General features: G+C 41.6%; 1 protein-coding gene and 1 long non-coding RNA gene across 2 annotated transcripts; both read right to left on the bottom strand.

Moving 5' to 3' along the window:
* Positions 1–2,142: 2,142 nt before the first annotated feature.
* On the bottom strand, positions 2,143–12,809 carry LOC121567383 (rho-related GTP-binding protein RhoU). The gene is made up of 3 exons (XM_041877395.1): positions 12,366–12,809; positions 10,110–10,168; positions 2,143–2,809 (listed from the first exon to the last, which is right to left on the bottom strand). The coding sequence occupies exons 1-3, from the start codon at positions 12,580–12,582 to the stop codon at positions 2,354–2,356; spliced, it is 732 nt and encodes a 243-aa protein (XP_041733329.1). The 5' UTR covers positions 12,583–12,809; the 3' UTR covers positions 2,143–2,353.
* Positions 12,810–18,098: 5,289 nt separating this feature from the next.
* Positions 18,099–19,431, bottom strand: LOC121544422. Its single transcript, XR_005996106.2, has 3 exons — positions 19,293–19,431; positions 19,133–19,204; positions 18,099–18,581 (listed from the first exon to the last, which is right to left on the bottom strand). It is a non-coding gene; the product is annotated as an uncharacterized LOC121544422 (long non-coding RNA).
* Positions 19,432–20,298: the final 867 nt, after the last annotated feature.

Below are 20,298 nucleotides of genomic sequence, written 5' to 3'. Positions count from 1 at the left end.
CCTATAAGCTACACAATTGTCAATGATTATCCACCACAACTCAGCACATTCTCAAAACAGAATGGGTTTGTTGGGGGTAAATAACACAATGTTCCTTCACACACACATTTACGTAGTGTTCTTACCTTTGACCTCACACGGAGTGTCACCAGTATTAATTTTAGACTCAATGGGAGATAGGATTAATTCAATCTCTCACACACTCCACACAGGGTGAAAGATAGCATATCTCTCTGTAAACGCATAGAAACACTGATACACGGCATGTTTTTGTTAAGATTTCACATTTATTTAGATCTCTGTTGCTTTATAAACAGTCCTTGACACTATCAGACAGCAAGTGAAAAACTTTCATTCTGTACCATTTAGGGTGTTTTCAGGACAGTTTGTGATAGATACAGACCAAAATGTACACAAAATTACCCTGATAGAGATCACATGAAAAAACAACAACATTGTTATACAAAATATACATGTAATTTCTCATACATTTGTTTGTAGGGTTGATCGGTGGCTGTGCATTTTATAGTTGATGCCCCAAATAAAGGGATACACACAGAGAGCATACAGACAGGCTTCTGAAAAATAAGAAGCAAATACAATTGGTTTCTTTGGCGATTCACCCTGTCATCATAAGGTTGCTGGAGAGGAGAATGAGTGCCAGTGAACTCAATATTTGGGCTTATAGTACTGTAATTACAAAAATATAGTGATCAACGGTGGGGTGAAAACCTTGCGATGCTCATGGAAGGGTGAAAATCTAAAGTTTTAAATGACAAAGAGAGACATCAGACCCTGTGCAGTCTAAAGACCATTGCATGGCATCATTGGCACAACTCCAACAAAGTATTTGGGTTAAGTATGATAAGTGCAATTTACAGTGGCACCACTCAATGACACTATGTTCCTCAATCTAATCTCCTCACTCCGACAGAGTGAGACAACGCTCTCAACAGTTTATCCACCCATCAGTTGAGTTGAGTGGCTATTGGATGGAAACCTCAGAGTTCTCCAGTTAAAGTAGGTTTAGTGGAGATCAATGGGGGTGTGTATTGTTGAGAGCACTCTTAAAGGTCTGACCATGAATGTGTATTGATGAGGAGCTATTTTCCGTCTGGGGAGCCCCTCACTGTGTGGTCTGCTAACAGTGGCATTAGCTGTATCAACAGGCACTGCAGCAGCAGACAGACAGACAGACACAACCTGGGCTAGGTACCTCAGTCGGTCATGTGGTTAAACACACACACATAAACACACACACACAAACACACACACACACACACACCAGGCCTAACCCTCCATCCCCTGGCTTAATGGCCATGACAGAGTGACCACCACCAGAGGACCATGGGGCCAGGTCATGCTGCTGACAGTGACAACTAAGGCCAGGTGGAATCTGTAGAAAAGTCTCTTATCAATACCTCTAAAGTCTTGTCAGTAAATGTAATCAATGTGATTGTAGATATGAATGTATTGTAGCTGTATTTATATCGTAGCGGTATTTGGTTTGAGTTTAATTCCATGTTAATCCCTCAGTTTGTTTCCGTCTAGCTCTACCAATGAGATCTATTGGCTGTTTGATTACAGATGGATGTGGATAACATTAAAGACATGAACATGTATAAGGTCGGGAGGAATACATACTGTATGCAGCACATCATGATATAGTATTTTTTATTTATTTTTAGTGGCGTATTTGGCCAATTCATGTGAGGGAGTATAAGAGTACATGAAGATCCCAGTCTTTTTCCCTCTCCACCCATCAGTTCATATAGAAGTCATTATTGCTCAGAGTTCAACTCGCTCTTTGCTCCATTATATTGTCAATCATGTTGATGGGTTTACTCCTTGATCTTCTCTGATAGCACTCTGCTCAGAGGTTAGAGTTCAGACGAGCTCAAGCAGACAGGGAGTGGTTGGAGCATGGCCTGTCAGTCTCTTTGCAATCAACCAATCAGTGGATCTCCTCCAACTTGAGTCACTCTCATTCCCCAGTCCATCCCCTCACTCCACTAAGCCGTAGGTCCTTGGTCATTCATTTTGAATAGGATTGCAAAATTCCCTGAACTTTCAATAAATTCCCTGGTTTTCCAGAAATCCTGGTTGGAAGATTCCGGATTTCCTGCTTATACCCTTCTGATTTCGGGAATCCTCCAACTGGGATTTTGGGAAAACCAGGGAATTTATTGAAAGTTCCCGGTATTTTGCAACCCTAATTTTGACCAACGTGGGGGTCATCTGAGCGGAGCTAAGACAGAAGTCCTTCAATGCATATGAAAAACATAGGCTCATCTGAACACGTTTCCAGTCCCAGTTTCATAGTCATAGTCAATATCCCTCTCCTCTTCTCTCTCTACTGGATACAGACGTACTTCTTCCACCACGACTTGGACAGTGTCTTCATCTTATCGGCCGTGCTGCGCACCTTCCTCTCCCGCCGCGCCCTCCTATCGGCGTGCTTCATCCCCACGGCGATGGCCGCGTCAAACACCTCCTTCAGGTTCTTCTGGGTGAGCGCCGAGCACTCCACGTACGCCACGGCGCCCACTTTGTCTGCCAGGGCGCGGGCGTCCACCTCGGCCACGGGCCTCTCCCTCCGGCGGGCCAGCTCGATCAGCACCTTGACGTCCTCGCGCAGGTCACACTGGGTTCCCACCAGCAGCATGGGCGCGAGTGGGCAGCGGCGGCGGATCTCGGGGACCCACTTCTCCCAGACGTTCTGGAAGGAGGCAGGGCTGACCACACTGAAGCAGAGGAGGAGGGCATCGGTGCGCGAGTAGCAGAAGTGACGGAGCTTATCGAATTCATCCTGAGGAGAGAGAGAGAGAGAAGGGACATGGGGGGTTAGTGAGAGGTTGGCATTCAGCAGTAACAACACAGGGACAGTCTCATTATATGTGAACCCAAACAAATGGTGAACTGTGTATCTTGAAAAACATTGACAAACACAAGTGTAGAAGGGGAAAAAAGCGTATGGGAGAAGTTGTTTAGGCAACAATATTTCCCAAAAACTGTCTGTTTATAGAAGACTGAAGAAGACAGATGGAGAGGGAGAGTGGATAGATCAGCAGTGAGCATAAGTTCAATTCTAAAATATTCTATAAAAACTCAATTTCTGCTGGATACTGGAATTAATCGTCTTTAGGTTTTGCAGATCCAAGCACGGATGATGTTATATAAAATCCATCAAGGTATTACAAACATTTTCCAAAGCACCTAACCTTTGTGATGTATTTCACTTCAAGGTTCACACACAAACAAACCAGTTTCACACCAACACATTTCAGTAATCGTTTTATAGGTCAATGCAAAACAAGCAGGAAGAATGTCAGTGGAAAATAAATGGTGGTGATAATCTTTCCATAACAAACTGTGTGAGAGAAGTCTGTTTATGTTGAGCAGTAACCTCCTCTTTTATATCATACTGATCTCCCAAATTAACACCGTGGAGCCACAGAGCTTTGGGTAACAAGGGCCTCCCACATCCTTGAGTACACAGATTAAGGCTGGCAGAAACTTGACACAAACCCCTCTCTCTTTAACCCTTTTCAGAAGTCTGACAGGGAAAGGTACTTTTTTATATTCAGGAGCCTCTGAGTGGAATAGTCTTTTCACACACTTTTCCTTTCCAAATCATACTTTCGCCTTAAGTGTTTGCAAACTGAGATAATGGTGCAGAAATATCGGCTAACATACAAAATGGATCAATCTTGCTGAACGGGGAGTGACTTTATTTAATTAACAGGGTAATTCTCAGGAAACCAGTTTTTAAATGTCTGTATCAAATTGAGTTACAAAACCATGATGCATCTGCAAAAATCAACTATCATTCTGCAAAAATCAACTAACATTCTGAGGACTAAGATCTTTAGTTTTGGGGAAAGTGTCTTATTTTAAATACATTTTAAATGTTCGGGTCATTTTATTTAAAACATTATTTAGAAAAACCTAACTTATTTGAATAAAACAAAATATGTTGCTGTAGTTTATTCATAAATCATAAAAATTGTATACTAGTTGAAGTTTACATTAAACTATAATATGTATTACGTACGAACACAGTGTCTGTGGACATGTGTCTCATTACCGTAACACTTTGTCAAGTTCCTGTAAAAACTAAATCAAGTTTAATTCACCCATGATGGATCATCTAGAGGAGTAGTCCTTAGATGAGCACGAGTGAAGTTAATGTATTCGCTTATATGCCTTCAGAAAAGGTTCTTTTTCTCAAACACCCCCTTTACCCCACTTGGCCTTCTCATTACCGAAACGGTTCAAGAGCTCAAATTGGGAAAAAGTCCGATTTAATTTAATAACAATTGAATAATTTCATTAGACATATTTTTATTTTCAGTGTTTTGTTTAACTCTGGTATTTTCATTAGGGGAGCAATCTAAAAAATATATATAAAATATATATATTTTTTTATTACTTTTTTGGACTTCGAAAACTGTTACGGTAATGAGAATTTTGTGAAAATATTGTTAAAATGCATATCTGATTAAAAAACATAATAATAATTATGAAATAGATAAGTACAGATCTCAGTGATTGAAAAGCACATTTTGAGAAAAATGACACTTGAGATTATAATTTTTTGACAGTTTTGTGAGAATGACGCAACATTGCAGCATTTGATATCGTTTATCTCAGGCTTTCTCAGGGTGCGGTATATGTTCTCCTGCTATGAAAGTGCATATATGTATAGTAAGTGTTTGTTGACTTTATCTGCCTGTGTTTGCCCCAGCTCTCTGTGGCTGTGAGAGTGGGGGATTTAGAAGTTGTGTACAAAGTGGACAAATCCATGCAGCCCTAAGACAACTGTGTGGAGTTCACTACAATGCATTTACGCTGGGAAGTGTTTGGCCCTTGTGTTCATTCCAATGTTTGTGAACTCCACACTCAATCAAACACAGTCAAGTCTTCTTAGGCAAAACAACTTGGATGTTGTGATTGTGTTTACAGTACTAGCAGTGCCCTGCAGTGCTGGTGAACTTCACTTTATATATATATATATACAGTGAGGGAAAAAAGTATTTGATCCCCTGCGGATTTTGTACGTTTGCCCACTGACAAAGAAATGATCAGTCTATAATTTTAAGGGTAGGTTTATTTGAACAGTGAGAGACAGAATAACAAAAAAATCCAGAAAAACGCATGTCAAAAATGTTATAATTTGATTTGCATTTTAATGAGGGAAATAAGTATTTGACCCCCTCTCAATCAGAAAGATTTCTGGCTCCCAGGTGTCTTTTATACAGGTAACGTGCTGAGATTAGGAGCACACTCTTAAAGGGAGTGCTCCTAATCTCAGCTTGTTACCTGTATAAAATACACCTGCCCACAGAAGCAATCAATCAATCAGATTCCAAACTCTACACCATGGCCAAGACCAAAGAGCTCTCCAAGGATGTCAGGGACAAGATTGTAGACCTACACAAGGCTGGAATGGGCTACAAGACCATCGCCAAGCAGCTTGGTGAGAAGGTGACAACAGTTGCGATTATTCGCAAATGGAAGAAACACAAAATAACTGTCAATCTCCCTCGGCCTGGGGCTCCATGCAAGATCTCACCTCGTGGAGTTGCAATGATCATGAGAACGGTGAGGAATCAGCCCAGAACTACACGGGAGGATCTTGTCAATGATCTCAAGGCAGCTGGGACCATAGTCAACGAGAAAACAATTGGTAACACATTACGCCGTGAAGGACTGAAATCCTGCAGCGCCCGCAAGGTCCCCCTGCTCAAGAAAGCACATATACAGGCCCGTCTGAAGTTTGCCAATGAACATCTGAATGATTTGGAGGAGAACTGGGTGAAAGTGTTGTGGTCAGATGAGACCAAAATGGAGCTCTTTGGCATTAATTCAACTCGCCATGTTTGGAGGAGGAGGAATGCTGCCTATGACCCCAAGAACACCATCCCCACCGTCAAACATGGAGGTGGAAACATTATGCTTTGGGGGTGTTTTTCTGCTAAGGGGACAGGACAACTTCACCGCATCAAAGGGACGATGGACGGGGCCATGTACTGTCAAATCTTGGGTGAGAACCTCCTTCCCTCAGCCAGGGCATTGAAAATGGGTCGTGGATGGGTATTCCAGCATGACAATGACCCAAAACACACGGCCAAGGCAACAAAGGAGTGGCTCAAGAAGAAGTACATTAAGGTCCTGGAGTGGCCTAGCCAGTCTCCAGACCTTAATCCCATAGAAAATCTGTGGAGGGAGCTGAAGGTTCGAGTTGCCAAACGTCAGGCTCGAAACCTTAATGACTTGGAGAAGATCTGCAAAGAGGAGCGGGACAAAATCCCTTCTGAGATGTGTGCAAACCTGGTGGCCAACTACAAGAAACGTCTGACCTCTGTCATTGCCAACAAGGGTTTTGCCACCAAGTACTAAGTCATGTTTTGCAGAGGGGTCAAATACTTATTTCCCTCATTCAAATGCAAATCAATTTATAACATTTTTGACATGCGTTTTTCTGGATTTTTTTGTTGTTATTCTGTCTCTCACTGTTCAAATAAACCTACCATTAAAATTATAGACTGATCATGTCTTTTTCAGTGGGCAAATGTCTAAAATCAGTAGGGGATCAAATACTTTTTTCCCTCACTGTATATATATATATAGGGAAGGGCACTCACTCACTGCACTGACTGATGATTGGCTAAAATAAATGGCTAATAAGATGATAGTTCGAGCTGTATTGTTAGATTTCAGTGCAGCCTTTGGTGTTATTGATCATAATTTGTTATTGAAAAAACTCACTTGTTATGGCTTTACATCACCTGCCATCACATGGTTGGAGAGTTATTTATCCAATAGAAATCAGAGAGTAATCTTCAATGGAAGCTTCTCTAACATCAGATATGTACAGTGCGGTATCCCTCAGGGCAGTTGCCTTGGGACATTACTCTTCTCTATTTCTACAAATGATTTGCCACTTGTCTTACAAGAAGGTAAAATGACTATGTATGCTGATGATTGCACACTCTACACATCACCACCTACAGCCAGTGAGCTCACTGAGACTCTTAGCAAGGACTTAACAATAAACTGGTCTTAAATACATCTAAAACCAAAAGTAATGCATTTGGTTCAAAGCATTCTCTTAGACCTAAACCTCAACTGGAGTTGTGCATAAATGGTGTAACCATTGAACAAGTTGAAAAACCTGAACTTCTAGGAGTAACATTGGATGGTCAGTTATCATGGTCAAGTCATATTGACAAAGTTGTTGTGAAGATGGGAAGAGGTATGTCTCTTATAAAAAAGATGTTCTGCGTTTTTGACACAAAGATCAACTGTACTACTTATTCAGGCTTTGAATCTTGTCCCATCTTGATTACTTTCCGGTAATATGGTTAGGTGAAGCAAAGAAAGACCTAGCAAAGCTGCAGCTGGCTCAAAACAAAGCAGCACGCCCTGCCCTTAACTGCACACACAGAACTAACATCAACAAAATGCATGATAATCTTTCATGGTTGAGGGTTGAGGAGAAATTGACTAATTCTCTGCTAGTCTTTTTAAGAAACATTTGTGTGTTGAAAATGCCTAACCACTTGTATAATCTATTCGCATACACTTCAAACTGACATACATACCCCACCAGACACGACGCTATGGGTTTCTTCACGGTACCCAAACCAAAAACAGATTTAATGTGTCGCTCATGTCATTGTGGAATGCTCTGCCACCATAGGTTACTCAGGCAAAAAGCAAGTTTAGCTTAAAAAACCCCAGATACAAAACATTGTATCACAGCGCCTCTCCTCTTTCTAAAGATCTAATTTAACTGTACTGTATATAATAATATTAATATATACAGTGGGGAGAACAAGTATTTGATACACTGCCGATTTTGCAGGTTTTCCTACTTACAAAGCATGTAGAGGTCTGTAATTTTTATCATAGGTACACTTCAACTGTGAGAGACGGAATCTAAAACAAAAATCCTGAAAATCACATTGTAGGGGAGGAGGTTGTTGGCCAAGATCTCGCGATACATGGCCCCATCCATCCTCCCCTCAATACGGTGCAGTCGTCCTGTCCCCTTTGCAGAAAAGCATCCCCAAAGAATCATGTTTCCACCTCCATGCTTCACGGTTGGGATGGTGTTCTTGGGGTTGTACTCATCCTTCTTCTTCCTCCAAACACGGCGAGTGGAGTTTAGACCAAAAAGCTCTATTTTTGTCTCATCAGACCACATGACCTTCTCCCATTCCTCCTCTGGATCATCCAGATGGTCATTGGCAAACTTCAGACGGGCCTGGACATGCACTGGCTTGAGCAGGGGGACCTTGCGTGCAGGATTTTAATCCATGACGGCGTAGTGTGTTACTAATGGTTTTCTTTGAGACTGTGGTCCCAGCTCTCTTCAGGTCATTGACCAGGTCCTGCCGTGTAGTTCTGGGCTGATCCCTCACCTTCCTCATGATCATTGATGCCCCACGAGGTGAGATCTTGCATGGAGCCCCAGACCGAGGGTGATTGACCGTCATCTTGAACTTCTTCCATTTTCTAATAATTGCGCCAACAGTTGTTGCCTTCTCACCAAGCTGCTTGCCTATTGTCCTGTAGCCCATCCCAGCCTTGTGCAGGTCTACAATTTTATCCCTGAAGTCCTTACACAGCTCTCTGGTCTTGGCCATTGTGGAGAGTTTGGAGTCTGTTTGATTGAGTGTGTGGACAGGTGTCTTTTATACAGGTAACGAGTTCAAACAGGTGCAGTTAATACAGGTAATGAGTGGAGAACAGGAGGGCGTCTTAAAAAAAAACGAACAGGTCTGTGAGAGACGGAATTCTTACTGGTTGGTAGGTGATCAAATACTTATGTCATGCAATAAAATGCAAATGAATTACTTAAAAATCATACAATGTGATTTTCAGGATTTTTGTTTTAGATTCCGTCTCTCACAGTTGAAGTGTACGTATGATAAAAATTACAGACCTCTACATGCTTTGTAAGTAGGAAAACCTGCAAAATCGGCAGTGTATCAAATACTTGTTCTCCCCACTGTATATATTAAGTGTGTAAATAGTATTTTTGTTGTCTCTTGGTGTCTTTCCTATAAAACATTTTTATTTTGAATTTAATGTATTCTTGTCTATTACTGTTCTGTACTTTGTCATGTATTTGTATGTTTTATGTGGACCCCAGGAATAGTAGCTGCTGCATGTACAGTAGCTAATGGGGATCCTAATAAACTAAACTAAACTATGCTCTCTGGGCTGGGTTGTAGCTAGCTATAGAATGAGATTACGACACCACCCATGCCCAGAGAGAAAACACCAGGGCTTTCACAACCTGTTCCCTTTCTAGAACAATCTAATCATATTAAAAAGGCTTGGCATGACACTCAGAGCTCAGGGGCACAACTCTCAGTTACACCAACCATTCCTGCCTATGCCTGCACAACTACAGAGAGAGGGAGTGAGGGGAAGAGAGGGGGTGAGGGGAAGAGATGGAGTGAGGGGAAGAGAGGGAGAGAGCAGAACGAGATTTTAAAAAACATGCATTAACAGCTACCTGCTGCGATTGCGTTGTCTCCCTCCCGCTTAGCGGTTGCCACACAATGTGGCTTCACCCCAGACCTGTTCTGTTCTAATGAGTTCAACCCGTTCTATCAACTCTCACCATTTCCAAATCCCCCCTCTCAACCCCCATCACCCAAAAGCTATGCCAATGGATTTGCCTGGTTCCCACTTCAGATGTAGAGTGGCAGCAGAGCCCAGGAATTCATCTCTCTCTAGGGGGGTGTTAGAGAACCAGTGGGCCCCACAGCTGCCACAGAGTTGTGGGAGAGCCTGGGAAATAAGACCGTGCCCAAGAATGCTGCCTTGTGCAATACTCGCCAGCAAAGACGACATGCAAGAGTGGTGGACAAAAGCCAACTCTGACTCTAAAATCATGTGACATGTATGAGAACCAAGCAGAAGAAGGAGAATGGACGTTGGGGAAGTTCAGTGATGCTCAGCATAATTTGACAGAGAGTGGTGAACGCAGCGATGCAGCGCCAACTGGCGAAGCATACTATGTGGAAGCACTGTATGTAGTATGTGGAGTGTTGCTCTGCTGCATGTCGATGTGACACTGTGGTTCTCACCTGTCCAGCAGTGTCACAGAGCTGTAGTCTCACAGGGTGTCCATCCACCTGCACCACCGCTGTGGAGAGAGAGAGAGAGAGAGAGAGAGAGAGAGAGAGAGAGAGAGAGAGAGAGAGAGAGAGAGAGAGAGAGAGAGAGAGAGAGAGAGAGAGAGAGAGAGAGAGAGAGAGAGAGAGAGAGAGAGAGAGAGAGAGAGAGAGAGAGAGAGAGAGAGAGAGAGAGAGAGAGAGAGAGAGAGAGAGAGAGAGAGAGAGAGAGAGAGAGAGAGAGAGAGAGAGAGAGAGAGAGAGTGTGTTAAATCAGCTGCCTCCACATTGCTTCACCTGACACTTTAAACAAACATACACACACAGAGAGAGGGAGAGAGAGACCTCTGACAGAGGAGAGACCAGCCCACCAAAATATCCTCTGGGAAAAACAAAAGCAAGCCAGTTTGACGTACTTCATACCCCCTGGACACAGTGGACAGAAACCTCACCCATCCCCCTAACTCAGAGTGGCGGCATGTCTCGCCCACCCACTCGCCCAGTTAAAGTAAAGGCAGTAACTACTCTCTTTCATACCATATTCTGTGTTCTTTCAAGCTTTGAAAGCCCTGCCAAGCTGTCTACAGAGGAAAACAAAGCATATTTGTTTGTTTAGTGACTCTCCCAATAGCTCTCTCCAGATTGGAAGAGTGCTATGAGTCATGTCACTAGCAGTTTCATTATAGGCCATGTTTCAAAAGAGCTCAATGTGGTGAAGCTTATGGAAGCGTTTACAAGGCGCCCGGGGTATACAGTCACACCACCTGATCAAAGAGCTGAGTACTACTCCTCATTAAACCCAGCGCCTATTGTGCAATCATTCCCAAATCCCTGACATATGATCTGCCTTGTATTCTACTTGGGCCCAAAACTCTCTGCCCTCCCCTCTCTCCATCCCTTCCTCCCTCTCTTTCCTCTACCCCAAGTGTCACCTGTGGAATTGCATAACTGCCCAGAAATCAGCTTTCAAAAGAGGGCTCTGATTTCAGCGACAGATACATGACATCATCAAATGGGGCCCCAACTGCACAATCCCTCTCTGTCACGGGGGCGAAAGACAATCTCTGCTCAGAGCCATTGCAACAGATGTGTCCATTCCATTATAGCAGAGAGACGGCTTTTAGGTCAAGGCTGACAACAATGGCCAGAGTTGTGCAATTCAAAACCATGCCTGCCTGCGAGAACCATGTTCAACAAGCATGTTCTGTTCAGTTTAGGCCTTATAACTTGTATTTCTGAGGGCAGTGAGGGAGGGATGAATATTAAAAGTGTTAGTGTGTGTATAAGCCTATTAAAATATGCAATATTCTCATTCAAAACCTTCCATAACGGTTGGAAAAAGTATAGTTTGGTGTTTAGAATAATAGAATGGTTATAATAGATTTATATTCCTGATGAAAGGATAAGTAAAGGCAGCTGTGTCTAATTATAATTTTGGATGGTCATAAAGAGGGTGTCACATTTTCCTAATCAAGCCTCCCCTAGAGTTATAATGTCATGCAAGTTTAGATGAATTCAGACATTGTGTTTTGGTGGAGGTTTCCTGAGATCAAGTTTATAGGGAAGACTTCAAAAGGAAGAATAGGCCTCTCCTGCGATAATGACGCGATAACATCAGTGTGTGCGGGCGTTGTCGTCACTTGCTTGCCAACGGAGGTTAGTTTAAACAAGTATGCCGTTTAAGTTTTCAACCGTTTTGTACATTAGACAAACATTTGCTAGTGGCAGCGTTTTGGAAAATGGAATTCTGCCAACTGGAAATTACAATAGGCCAGGGCGTATAAAATGACCAGGGCATATCATTTGTGTGCAATAATACAAAGACCTGCACAGACCGTCGCTGCTGTTAGCCTCGAGGTCAGCAAAATGAAAGAAGAAAAGTTAGGTGATTCGTTCAGCAGAAAGGGTGGCTGCAAGGGAGAGCCAGCGCATTTCCCCGTTACAATGTAACAGAGATGTTCACTATGGTCAATTAAGGCTTTGTTACAATGTAGCAATGTGCAATATATATATATATATATATATATATATATATATATATATATATATATATATATGTGTGTTGTCCCATAGTCCAAATCAAAACGTAGCAATGTGCAACAGAAAACATGTTTTATGTTTATTATTTTATCTGGCTGGGAAGTTGCAGATTTGATATCTGTAGGAGACACATCTATCATTATTTTTGTCCAAGAATAGTACCGCAAGAAATGGTTTTAACTGGCTCACCTGAAAAGTCATCAAACGCAGTGGGGACGTATTTCGTTGGATAGCCATTCGTTGTGTAGCTGACAACCAGGCTGGTCTTCCCAACCGCTCCATCGCCGAGTAGTACGCACTTCAACACCCGCTCCTGAGCCTCACCTGGCCGGGTAGTTTTGGTTTTGTGCGGCGGCACTGGAGGAGCCATGGTCTGGTTATAATCCATTGGAACTGGAGGTGACATTCAGCACTTGTTACGAACACCTTTCCCTTACTCCAGTAGGAGCAAATAAAGAGAGCACCATGAGAATGTGTTCTGTAGCCTATAATATATTTGTCAAGTAGACAGGTTGGTCTATATTTTTTATTTTTTATAATTCAAAGCAGTAGTCTTGTGCTCTCCAAAGAACTAATAATCATTGTGTGTAAAAAGTTGAAAACAGGCACTTCTCTGGGTTTTGAATACTCCAATCTGTTACTCCAATATGTTACACGTTGGAGGAGGAGGGTCTGCTTTATAACTTCAAGCGTGATTTGACTATTCCCTCCCCTCTCCTCCACCACTGCGTTTTGAAAGGAAGCGAGTTGATGGACACGCCTTCTGTCAGTGGCAAAATTAACATATTCATATACCTGTAGGATTGTGTACTGCAGGGGTCCCCAATTACATTCAGCCGTGGGCGGAATGGTCGGGTCCTGAACATAGTTATAAATAATTTGTAAACTGCAAATTGACCGCAAGAATCCCAAACAAATATAGTATTTGACAAAAACAGATTTGACGAAAACAGAATGATTTAAAACCTTGATTGCATTGGGATATGATCTCATATGCCTCTCTATTTATGCATGAGAATATTTGGGAACAGATTTCCTAAATTAAAATCACTTTGTGCTGATTTCCTGATGATTTTACAGTCTTTTATGTCCAACAACGAAAATTATAAAAAATTATAAATATATATATATGTTTTTTTTGCTCAGAATTGGGGAACCCTGGTATTCAAATGTAGTATATTGAACACCTCAAATATTTGTGTAGCCCACCATTCCCTATTCCTATTCATTTTAGATTAACACAAAGGGAAAAACTTGAAAGGCAACCTTTGGAGAACTTTGACATGCATTGCCCCTTTGGCTACTAACTATTTCAAATGAGGGCCAGTAACTAAAAACATAATTCTACAAAAAAACGTAGGCCCTACCCTTCAACTGTTCATAATTCATTGGCTTTGTCAAGCAGCTGGTTGTGAAAGGAGACATTTATTTGACACCCTACCTACTCAACACGTTTGAAAATGAATGTGGCACACCTTTGACAGATTTAGGCTGATACAATATTATTTCAATGGCCTACAGTGACAACAGATTAAACAAAAATACAGAGCCTATTTGCGTACAAACCAGGCCTAATACACATTAATAACACCTAGTTTGAGGTCAGGGCATGTTGAGACTTGTCAAGGTAAGGCCCGTTTAAATGGCCCTATTTCCTTCTGTCACTTGCCGATCTTTTAATAAAGTACAAGCTGAAACGCCAGTGAGGCCCATGGTTGAGTTTGGACTAGGCCCATTAAATATGTCGCCTACTGCGCTATATTTGAGCCTAGAGCAGGCAGTACTGCATTTCCAGTCGATTCCGTCATTTCTGGTTAATTTTACCATCGGGGTTTCCCTTTAAAAATTCTAAAGATATCTCAGCCTCGCGGATATTTGCATATTAACTTATGCAGAGTCACTGTCAAGGTGCCGATCAAGACGCCTTGAAAGTGTCAAACTAACTGTCCATCAAGTGTAAATTCAAAATGTCGTATTCAATGTGTCGTATTCAAAATGTCAATCAAAATGGAGTGACACCTTCACTATTAATCTGTGACACAGTATGACTGTTGCAGTACATGCATTGGCTTTTGTCGCCTCCCTGTGGTAAAAAGCTAGACATCAAATGGCAAGGATAACGCTCCCTCTTTTTCTTTCTTTTAGTTTAGCTTTAAAACGTTAATATTAAAAACTCGGAGTCTTCTCTCGCTCTCTCTCTCTCTCTCTCTCTCTCACACACACACACACACACACACACACAGTCTTGTATTTGTAACCAATTAAGGACCCCTCTTAAATACCTACCTTTTGAGGACTATGCTTTCCAGACATCATAGGAGCACAGAAATTACACTCATGAGTTTGAAAAAAAATCTATAATCAGGAAATCACTTAAAGTGACTTACTCCTTGAAAAAAGTACACTTGAAATTTTACCACCTAATTGAGACCGTACATTGCATTATAATGCATTGCCATCAGCCATGAAGGGAATGCCGCCTATGAAATCTATGAAAGCATCCAACTGCCTGCGTTGCGCCTAAAGGAAGCGTACAATAATTACAGTTTTTCTCGATTGTTTACACACATTTTCTGAAAGCATGCCTCATATTCTCAGAACTCTACACACAAATCAAAAAACACACACACAATGGGCAAAACCCATCAATTCTCCAGCAAAATGAAACTTTACATTCAAAACCATGTTATTTCTTATCAAAATTGTATTTTGTTTTCAAATGACACACACAAACCATCATATGAATAGACATTTATAAGAACCAGTTGAACACTGATGTGCTCAATGTAAAACACTATGATGAATGGAAAACACTTCTTCTCCATTCATCATAATGACTTAGGCCTTTTTTTGGTTCAGTGTTGCCATTACTACAGACAGTACATACATAAGTGTGTTGTAAAATATTTGAGAATATTGTTTTTATACTCAGAACACACAAATACACGGTAACAAATATATTTAATTTTTCCCACAGAAACAATGTACACAGTGTACATCCCATTCCCAACCAACACAAAGTTATACATACAGTGGTCTACATACAAAACAGAATAATTTAATGTATACAGTTACAGCTAAAAATAAATTACAAAATTACAAAATAAATATGCTGCATCCTCTCTTCTGTTGCGGTCTGGCCACAGCACCTCATCCACATCACAAGCAATGTTTTCCCTGGCCAAGCAGCGGGGGAAATATCGCCTAGCATGGCGATTCCAGCAATGAAAAGCATCAGCTGCTATATCTCCACATGCGTCTTCCATAGCTTGGAGAAGAGGTATACGCATTTGTGGATTTCGGTCATACACTTTCCATCTCCAGGCAGAAAAAAATATGGAGGGAGATAAACAACTAAAAAGCGTGGGTGGGCAGTGAACCAGTTACGAACCAGAGCAGCCCTGTGGAAACTTACGTTGTCCCAAATGACAACGTACCTGAGCTGCTCTGGGCCATCTACCTGATCTGGTGGAATGAGTGTGTTGTGTAGGAATGTGATCAGATGGGCGGTGTTGTAGGGGCCAAGGGTAGCATGGTGATGGATGACGCCGTGGTGGGTAATCGCTGCACACATTGTGATGTTCCCTCCGCGCTGGCCAGGGACTTGAACAATGGCACGCTGGCCGATGATATTCCTTCCCCTCTTTCTTCTTTTTGTGAGGTTGAATCCAACCTCATCAATGAAGATGAACCGGTGCTCCACTGCACCTGCTCAAAGTTGGCTGTACTCTTTGCCCAGCCCCCTCATTGTTAGACCATGGTTGACCACATGATCAACCAAAGTGGCTCGGATCTCATCAGAGATTACGGTCCTTGGCCTTCCTCGTCCTCGTCCTCGTCCTCCCCCGCCCTCCTCCTCATACTCGCACTCCTCTGGCTCTGCCGCTGTTTCCAATATTGGCATCCATTGCTCCAAAACAGAAGAGCTCACCTGTTGCCCTTTTATGCTAAATCTCTGATTGCTAATTGTAAAACTGTGTGACGGGTGTTTGCCCATGTGATGAGTCAGTGTGCATATTTGAATGGCAGTGTGTTTATTGTGAAAACAATAGATTTTCTGCATGAAAATTGTGCCAAATGCAAAGATTTGTGTGTAGTGTTTTGAAAAAAGTGTGTTGTAGAACTGCAATTTGAGTGTAAAGCAGGAATTGTGCTTGTAGTTTAGCAGAATTGGTTCAGGGGTTGGTGCATGAGTTACATGTTGTGGTCATTGTGTCTCAAGTACAAGTATTTGTTTGTAAGCAATTGAGAAAAACTGTAACAAGTTTAAATTTAAATCGATTTTGGTTTGTTTCTAGTGTAGCAGGTAGAATGCCACAATGATGCGACACGGATGGCAACGCAACGGCTCTAGTGTAGTTTTTCTGTAAAGTATTTAAACTGGAACAACCATTTCAGTAATGGATTCAATATATCCAAGTAACAGATGAATAGTTTAGGAAAATGTTTTTTATTTTTGTCTAACATTCAAAGTCATCAGCAGGCTTCCAAACTTGAAAAACCCTTGAAGTATTCAGGAGAACCTTAGTCACTCCAAAGGTGAACTCGTTTTTCAACCACTCCACAAATGTCTTGTTAACAAACTATAGTTTTGGCAAGTCGGTTAGGACATCTACTTTGTGCATGACACAAGTAATTTTTCCAACAATTGTTTACAGACAGATTATTTCACTTATAATTCACTGTATCACAATTCCAGTGGGTCAGAAGTTTACATACACTAAGTTGACTGTGCCTTTAAACAGCTTGGAAAATTCCAGAAAATGATGTCATGGCTTTAGAAGCTTCTGATAGGCTAATTGACATCATTTGAGTCAATTGGAGGTGTACCTGTGGATGTATTTCAAGGCCTACCTTCAAACTCAGTGCCTCTTTGCTTGATATCATGGGAAAATCAAAATAAATCAGCCAAGACCTCAGAAGAAAATAAAATTGACCTCCACAAGTCTGGTTCATCCTTGGGAGCAATATTCAAACGCCTGAAGGTACCACGTTCATCTGTACAAACAATAGTACGCAAGTATTAACACTATGGGACCACGCAGCCGTCATACCGCTCAGGAAGGAGACGTGTTCTGTCTTCTAGAGATGAACGTACTTTTGGTGCGGAAATTGCAAATCAATCCCAGAAGAACAGCAAAGGACCTTGTGAAGATTTTGGAGGAAACAGGTACACAAGTATCTATATCCACAGTAAAACGAGTCCTATATCGACATAACCTGAAAGGCCGCTCAGCGAGGAAGAAGCCACTGCTCCAAAAGTCAGACTACGGTTTGCAACTGCACATGGGGACAAAGATCGTACTTTTGGAGAAATGCCCTCTGGTCTGATGAAACAAAAATATAACTGTTTGGCCATAATGACCATCGTTATGTTTGGAGGAAAAAGGGGGGACGCTTGCAAGCCGAAGAACACCAACAACATCTCAAGACATCAGTCAGGAAGTTAAAGCTTGGTCGTAAATGGGTCTTCCAAATGGACAATGACCCCAAGCATACTTCCAAAGTTGTGGCAAAATGGCTTAAGGACAACAATGTCAAGGTATTGGAGTGGCCATCACAAAGCCCTGACCTCAATCCTATAGAATATTTGTGGGCAGAACTGAAAAGGCGTGTGCGAGCAAGCAGGCCTACAAACCTGACTCAGTTACACCAGCTCTGTCAGGAGGAATGGGCCAAAATTCACCCAAATTATTGTGGGAAGCTTGTGGAAGGCTACCCGAAATGTTAAACAATTTAAAGGCAATACACTCAATTCATTTTTGGTAGGATCTAAACTTCTGACCCACTGGGAATGTGATGAAAGAAATGAAAGCTGAAATAAATCATTCTCTCAACTATTATTCTGACATTTCACATTCTTAAAATGAAGTGGTGATCCTAACTGACCTAAGACAGGGAATTTTTACTAGGATTAAATGTCAAGAATTGTGAAAAACTGAGTTTAAATGTATTTGGCTAAGGGGTATTTAAACTTCCGACTTCAACTGTAAATATGAAACATTCATAAGAACTTAAAATAAAGCAGAACCGAGTTCTCTCAGGAACCTTAAGAACTAAGGAATAACCATTTAAGAACCTTAATTTCTCCAATGTAATACAAGCTAAGAAACCCAAAGAAAACAAAAGTGACATTCAGTTGCTAGCTACTATATAAGAAATGAAAATCTGGATAGAGCAGAACCCTAGTCTACACTTATTTTCTCTGATCTGCAATTATTCTGTTGTGTACATAGAACTTCACCGCTCTCCAGTCCCTGTTTACTAGTGCTTGGGGAGAAGCAGCAATGCATTTCTCACAGTCTTGTTTTCCAGGCGTTTTTCCCATTCTGATAAAATTCATCAAGGAATCTTCAACTGCATCCACCTCTATTGTCGACCAATACCTTTTTGTTCCTTTGGCACCTTTGGAAAGAGATTGCATTATACATGACTACATTATGCCACACATTTTTTTTTTTTTTATTAAAAGGTTGACTACAATGAACTTGAACCTCTCTTTCTATTAACTCTACAAGGTTGCAGCTATATATTCAGAGTGTGATGAAGTTAAGCTAACAATCCTAACTAAATAACTACATAGATAAGCGTGTGAGAGAAGAATGTGCAATGCTGACATCAAGGCAGACTCAATCTGTATGGAATCTAAGCCCAACAATCTGTTTGCAATGTAAACCTTCTAATAAAAGCAATACGTATTCAATCAAGTTCCCTACCTCCAAGAAAATCAATCTAAAGTGTGGTAATCCTTCTGTGTTATCATCTATCCTGACACACTAATTCCAGATCTAATGTCTTGACTTGTGTACAATCCAAACTCAACCGTTCTGTGCTGGCATGGTTGGAAATACACTAACTGATGAAGACAGAATTGATCTGGACCAGCACAGTACAGCCATAAGTTGACACTACAGAGTGAAAATGCACTGAATGAAGGTAGCAGGAAACATGCTTACCGTGTGAGCCTCTCTTTTGTCCCAGCTTTCCCTTGGTCATTGGCTGTTTGGCCCGAATTGCTGACATCTCTCCTGGAAAATATCAGTGGAAAACATGTCATTTTCCAACAGTACATTGTAATTAAGAATAGGTCCATGTGTATATAAGGTATAGGCATACCTGTCAGATTTCCTTCATAGGATTTTTCAGACGACTCCTCTCTCTCAGAGTCACTCTCTGATGCGCAATCAGTGGCTGCAGCATCCATTTCTTCAGACATAACAGTTTGTAAAAGACAGCCAAAAGAAGAATGGTAAATTGAGGCAAGTTAAATCAGTGCATAACAAATAAGAGTCAGCATTTTTTGCCAGAGTGAAAATGCACTGAATGAAGGCAGCAGGAAACATGCTTACCGTGTGGGCCTCTCTTTTGTCCCAGCTTTTCCTTGGTCATTGGCCTTTTGGCCTGAATTGCTGACATCTCTCCTGGAAAATATCAGTGGAAAACATGTCATTTTCCAACAGTACATTGTAATTAAGAATAGGTCCATGTGTATATAAGGTATAGGCATACCTGTCAGATTTCCTTCATAGGATTTTTTCAGACGACTCCTCTCTCTCAGAGTCACTCTCTGATGCACAATCAGTGGCTGCAGCATCCATTTCTTCAGACATAACAGTTTGTAAAAGACAGCCAAAGGAAGAATGGTAAATTGAGGCAAGCTAAATCTGCGCAAAACAAATCAAAGTGTAAACATTTTGCCATTAAACTAAACACTGGGGGTAAACTTACCACTGGGACTGATGGTTATTTGATCCAGAGTTTTCCCCTTGAACTCTGCCAATCTGCCCTGTTCACACGCCATCAGTATTTTACTTATTTTTGCCAACTGAAGCGTTCCCTCTGGAAGACGGTAGAACTTTCGATGAATCCGAATGTCGTGACCCAAGAAGTCAGCAAACTGGTCCTGTTCTGTATCATTGAGATTTAACACTCTGGAGAGGGTGGCAACCTGTTTTCGTAGTTTAGTTGATGACAATGCTTCAGGTAACTTGGCACCACATTGTTTGGCATAGACGCGGATGCAGTCATTCCCTCGAAAATGTGTATCATATCCTGGCCTGGCAAATAAGTAGATATTACCTTCGCTCACTCCACATGAGCACCGCTCTTTGATAAGCAGCTC

Source organism: Coregonus clupeaformis, chromosome 6, assembly GCF_020615455.1.
Source record: "Coregonus clupeaformis isolate EN_2021a chromosome 6, ASM2061545v1, whole genome shotgun sequence".
In the NCBI taxonomy this organism is placed as follows: domain Eukaryota; kingdom Metazoa; phylum Chordata; class Actinopteri; order Salmoniformes; family Salmonidae; genus Coregonus; species Coregonus clupeaformis.
This window is presented reverse-complemented; position numbering and strand designations above follow the sequence as displayed.

What these genes read in the sequence shown, in the direction of transcription:
- LOC121567383 (XM_041877395.1), bottom strand. Translation starts at nt 12,582, where the DNA reads ATGTCACCTCCAGTTCCAATGGATTATAACCAGACCATGGCTCCTCCA. An exon ending in TGCGTTTGATGACTTTTCAG is followed by an intron (nt 10,169 to 12,365) that starts GTGAGCCAGTTA and finishes CTCTCTCCACAG; the next exon opens with CGGTGGTGCAGGTGGATGGA. An exon ending in TCTGTGACACTGCTGGACAG is followed by an intron (nt 2,810 to 10,109) that starts GTGAGAACCACA and finishes CTCTCTCCTCAG; the next exon opens with GATGAATTCGATAAGCTCCG.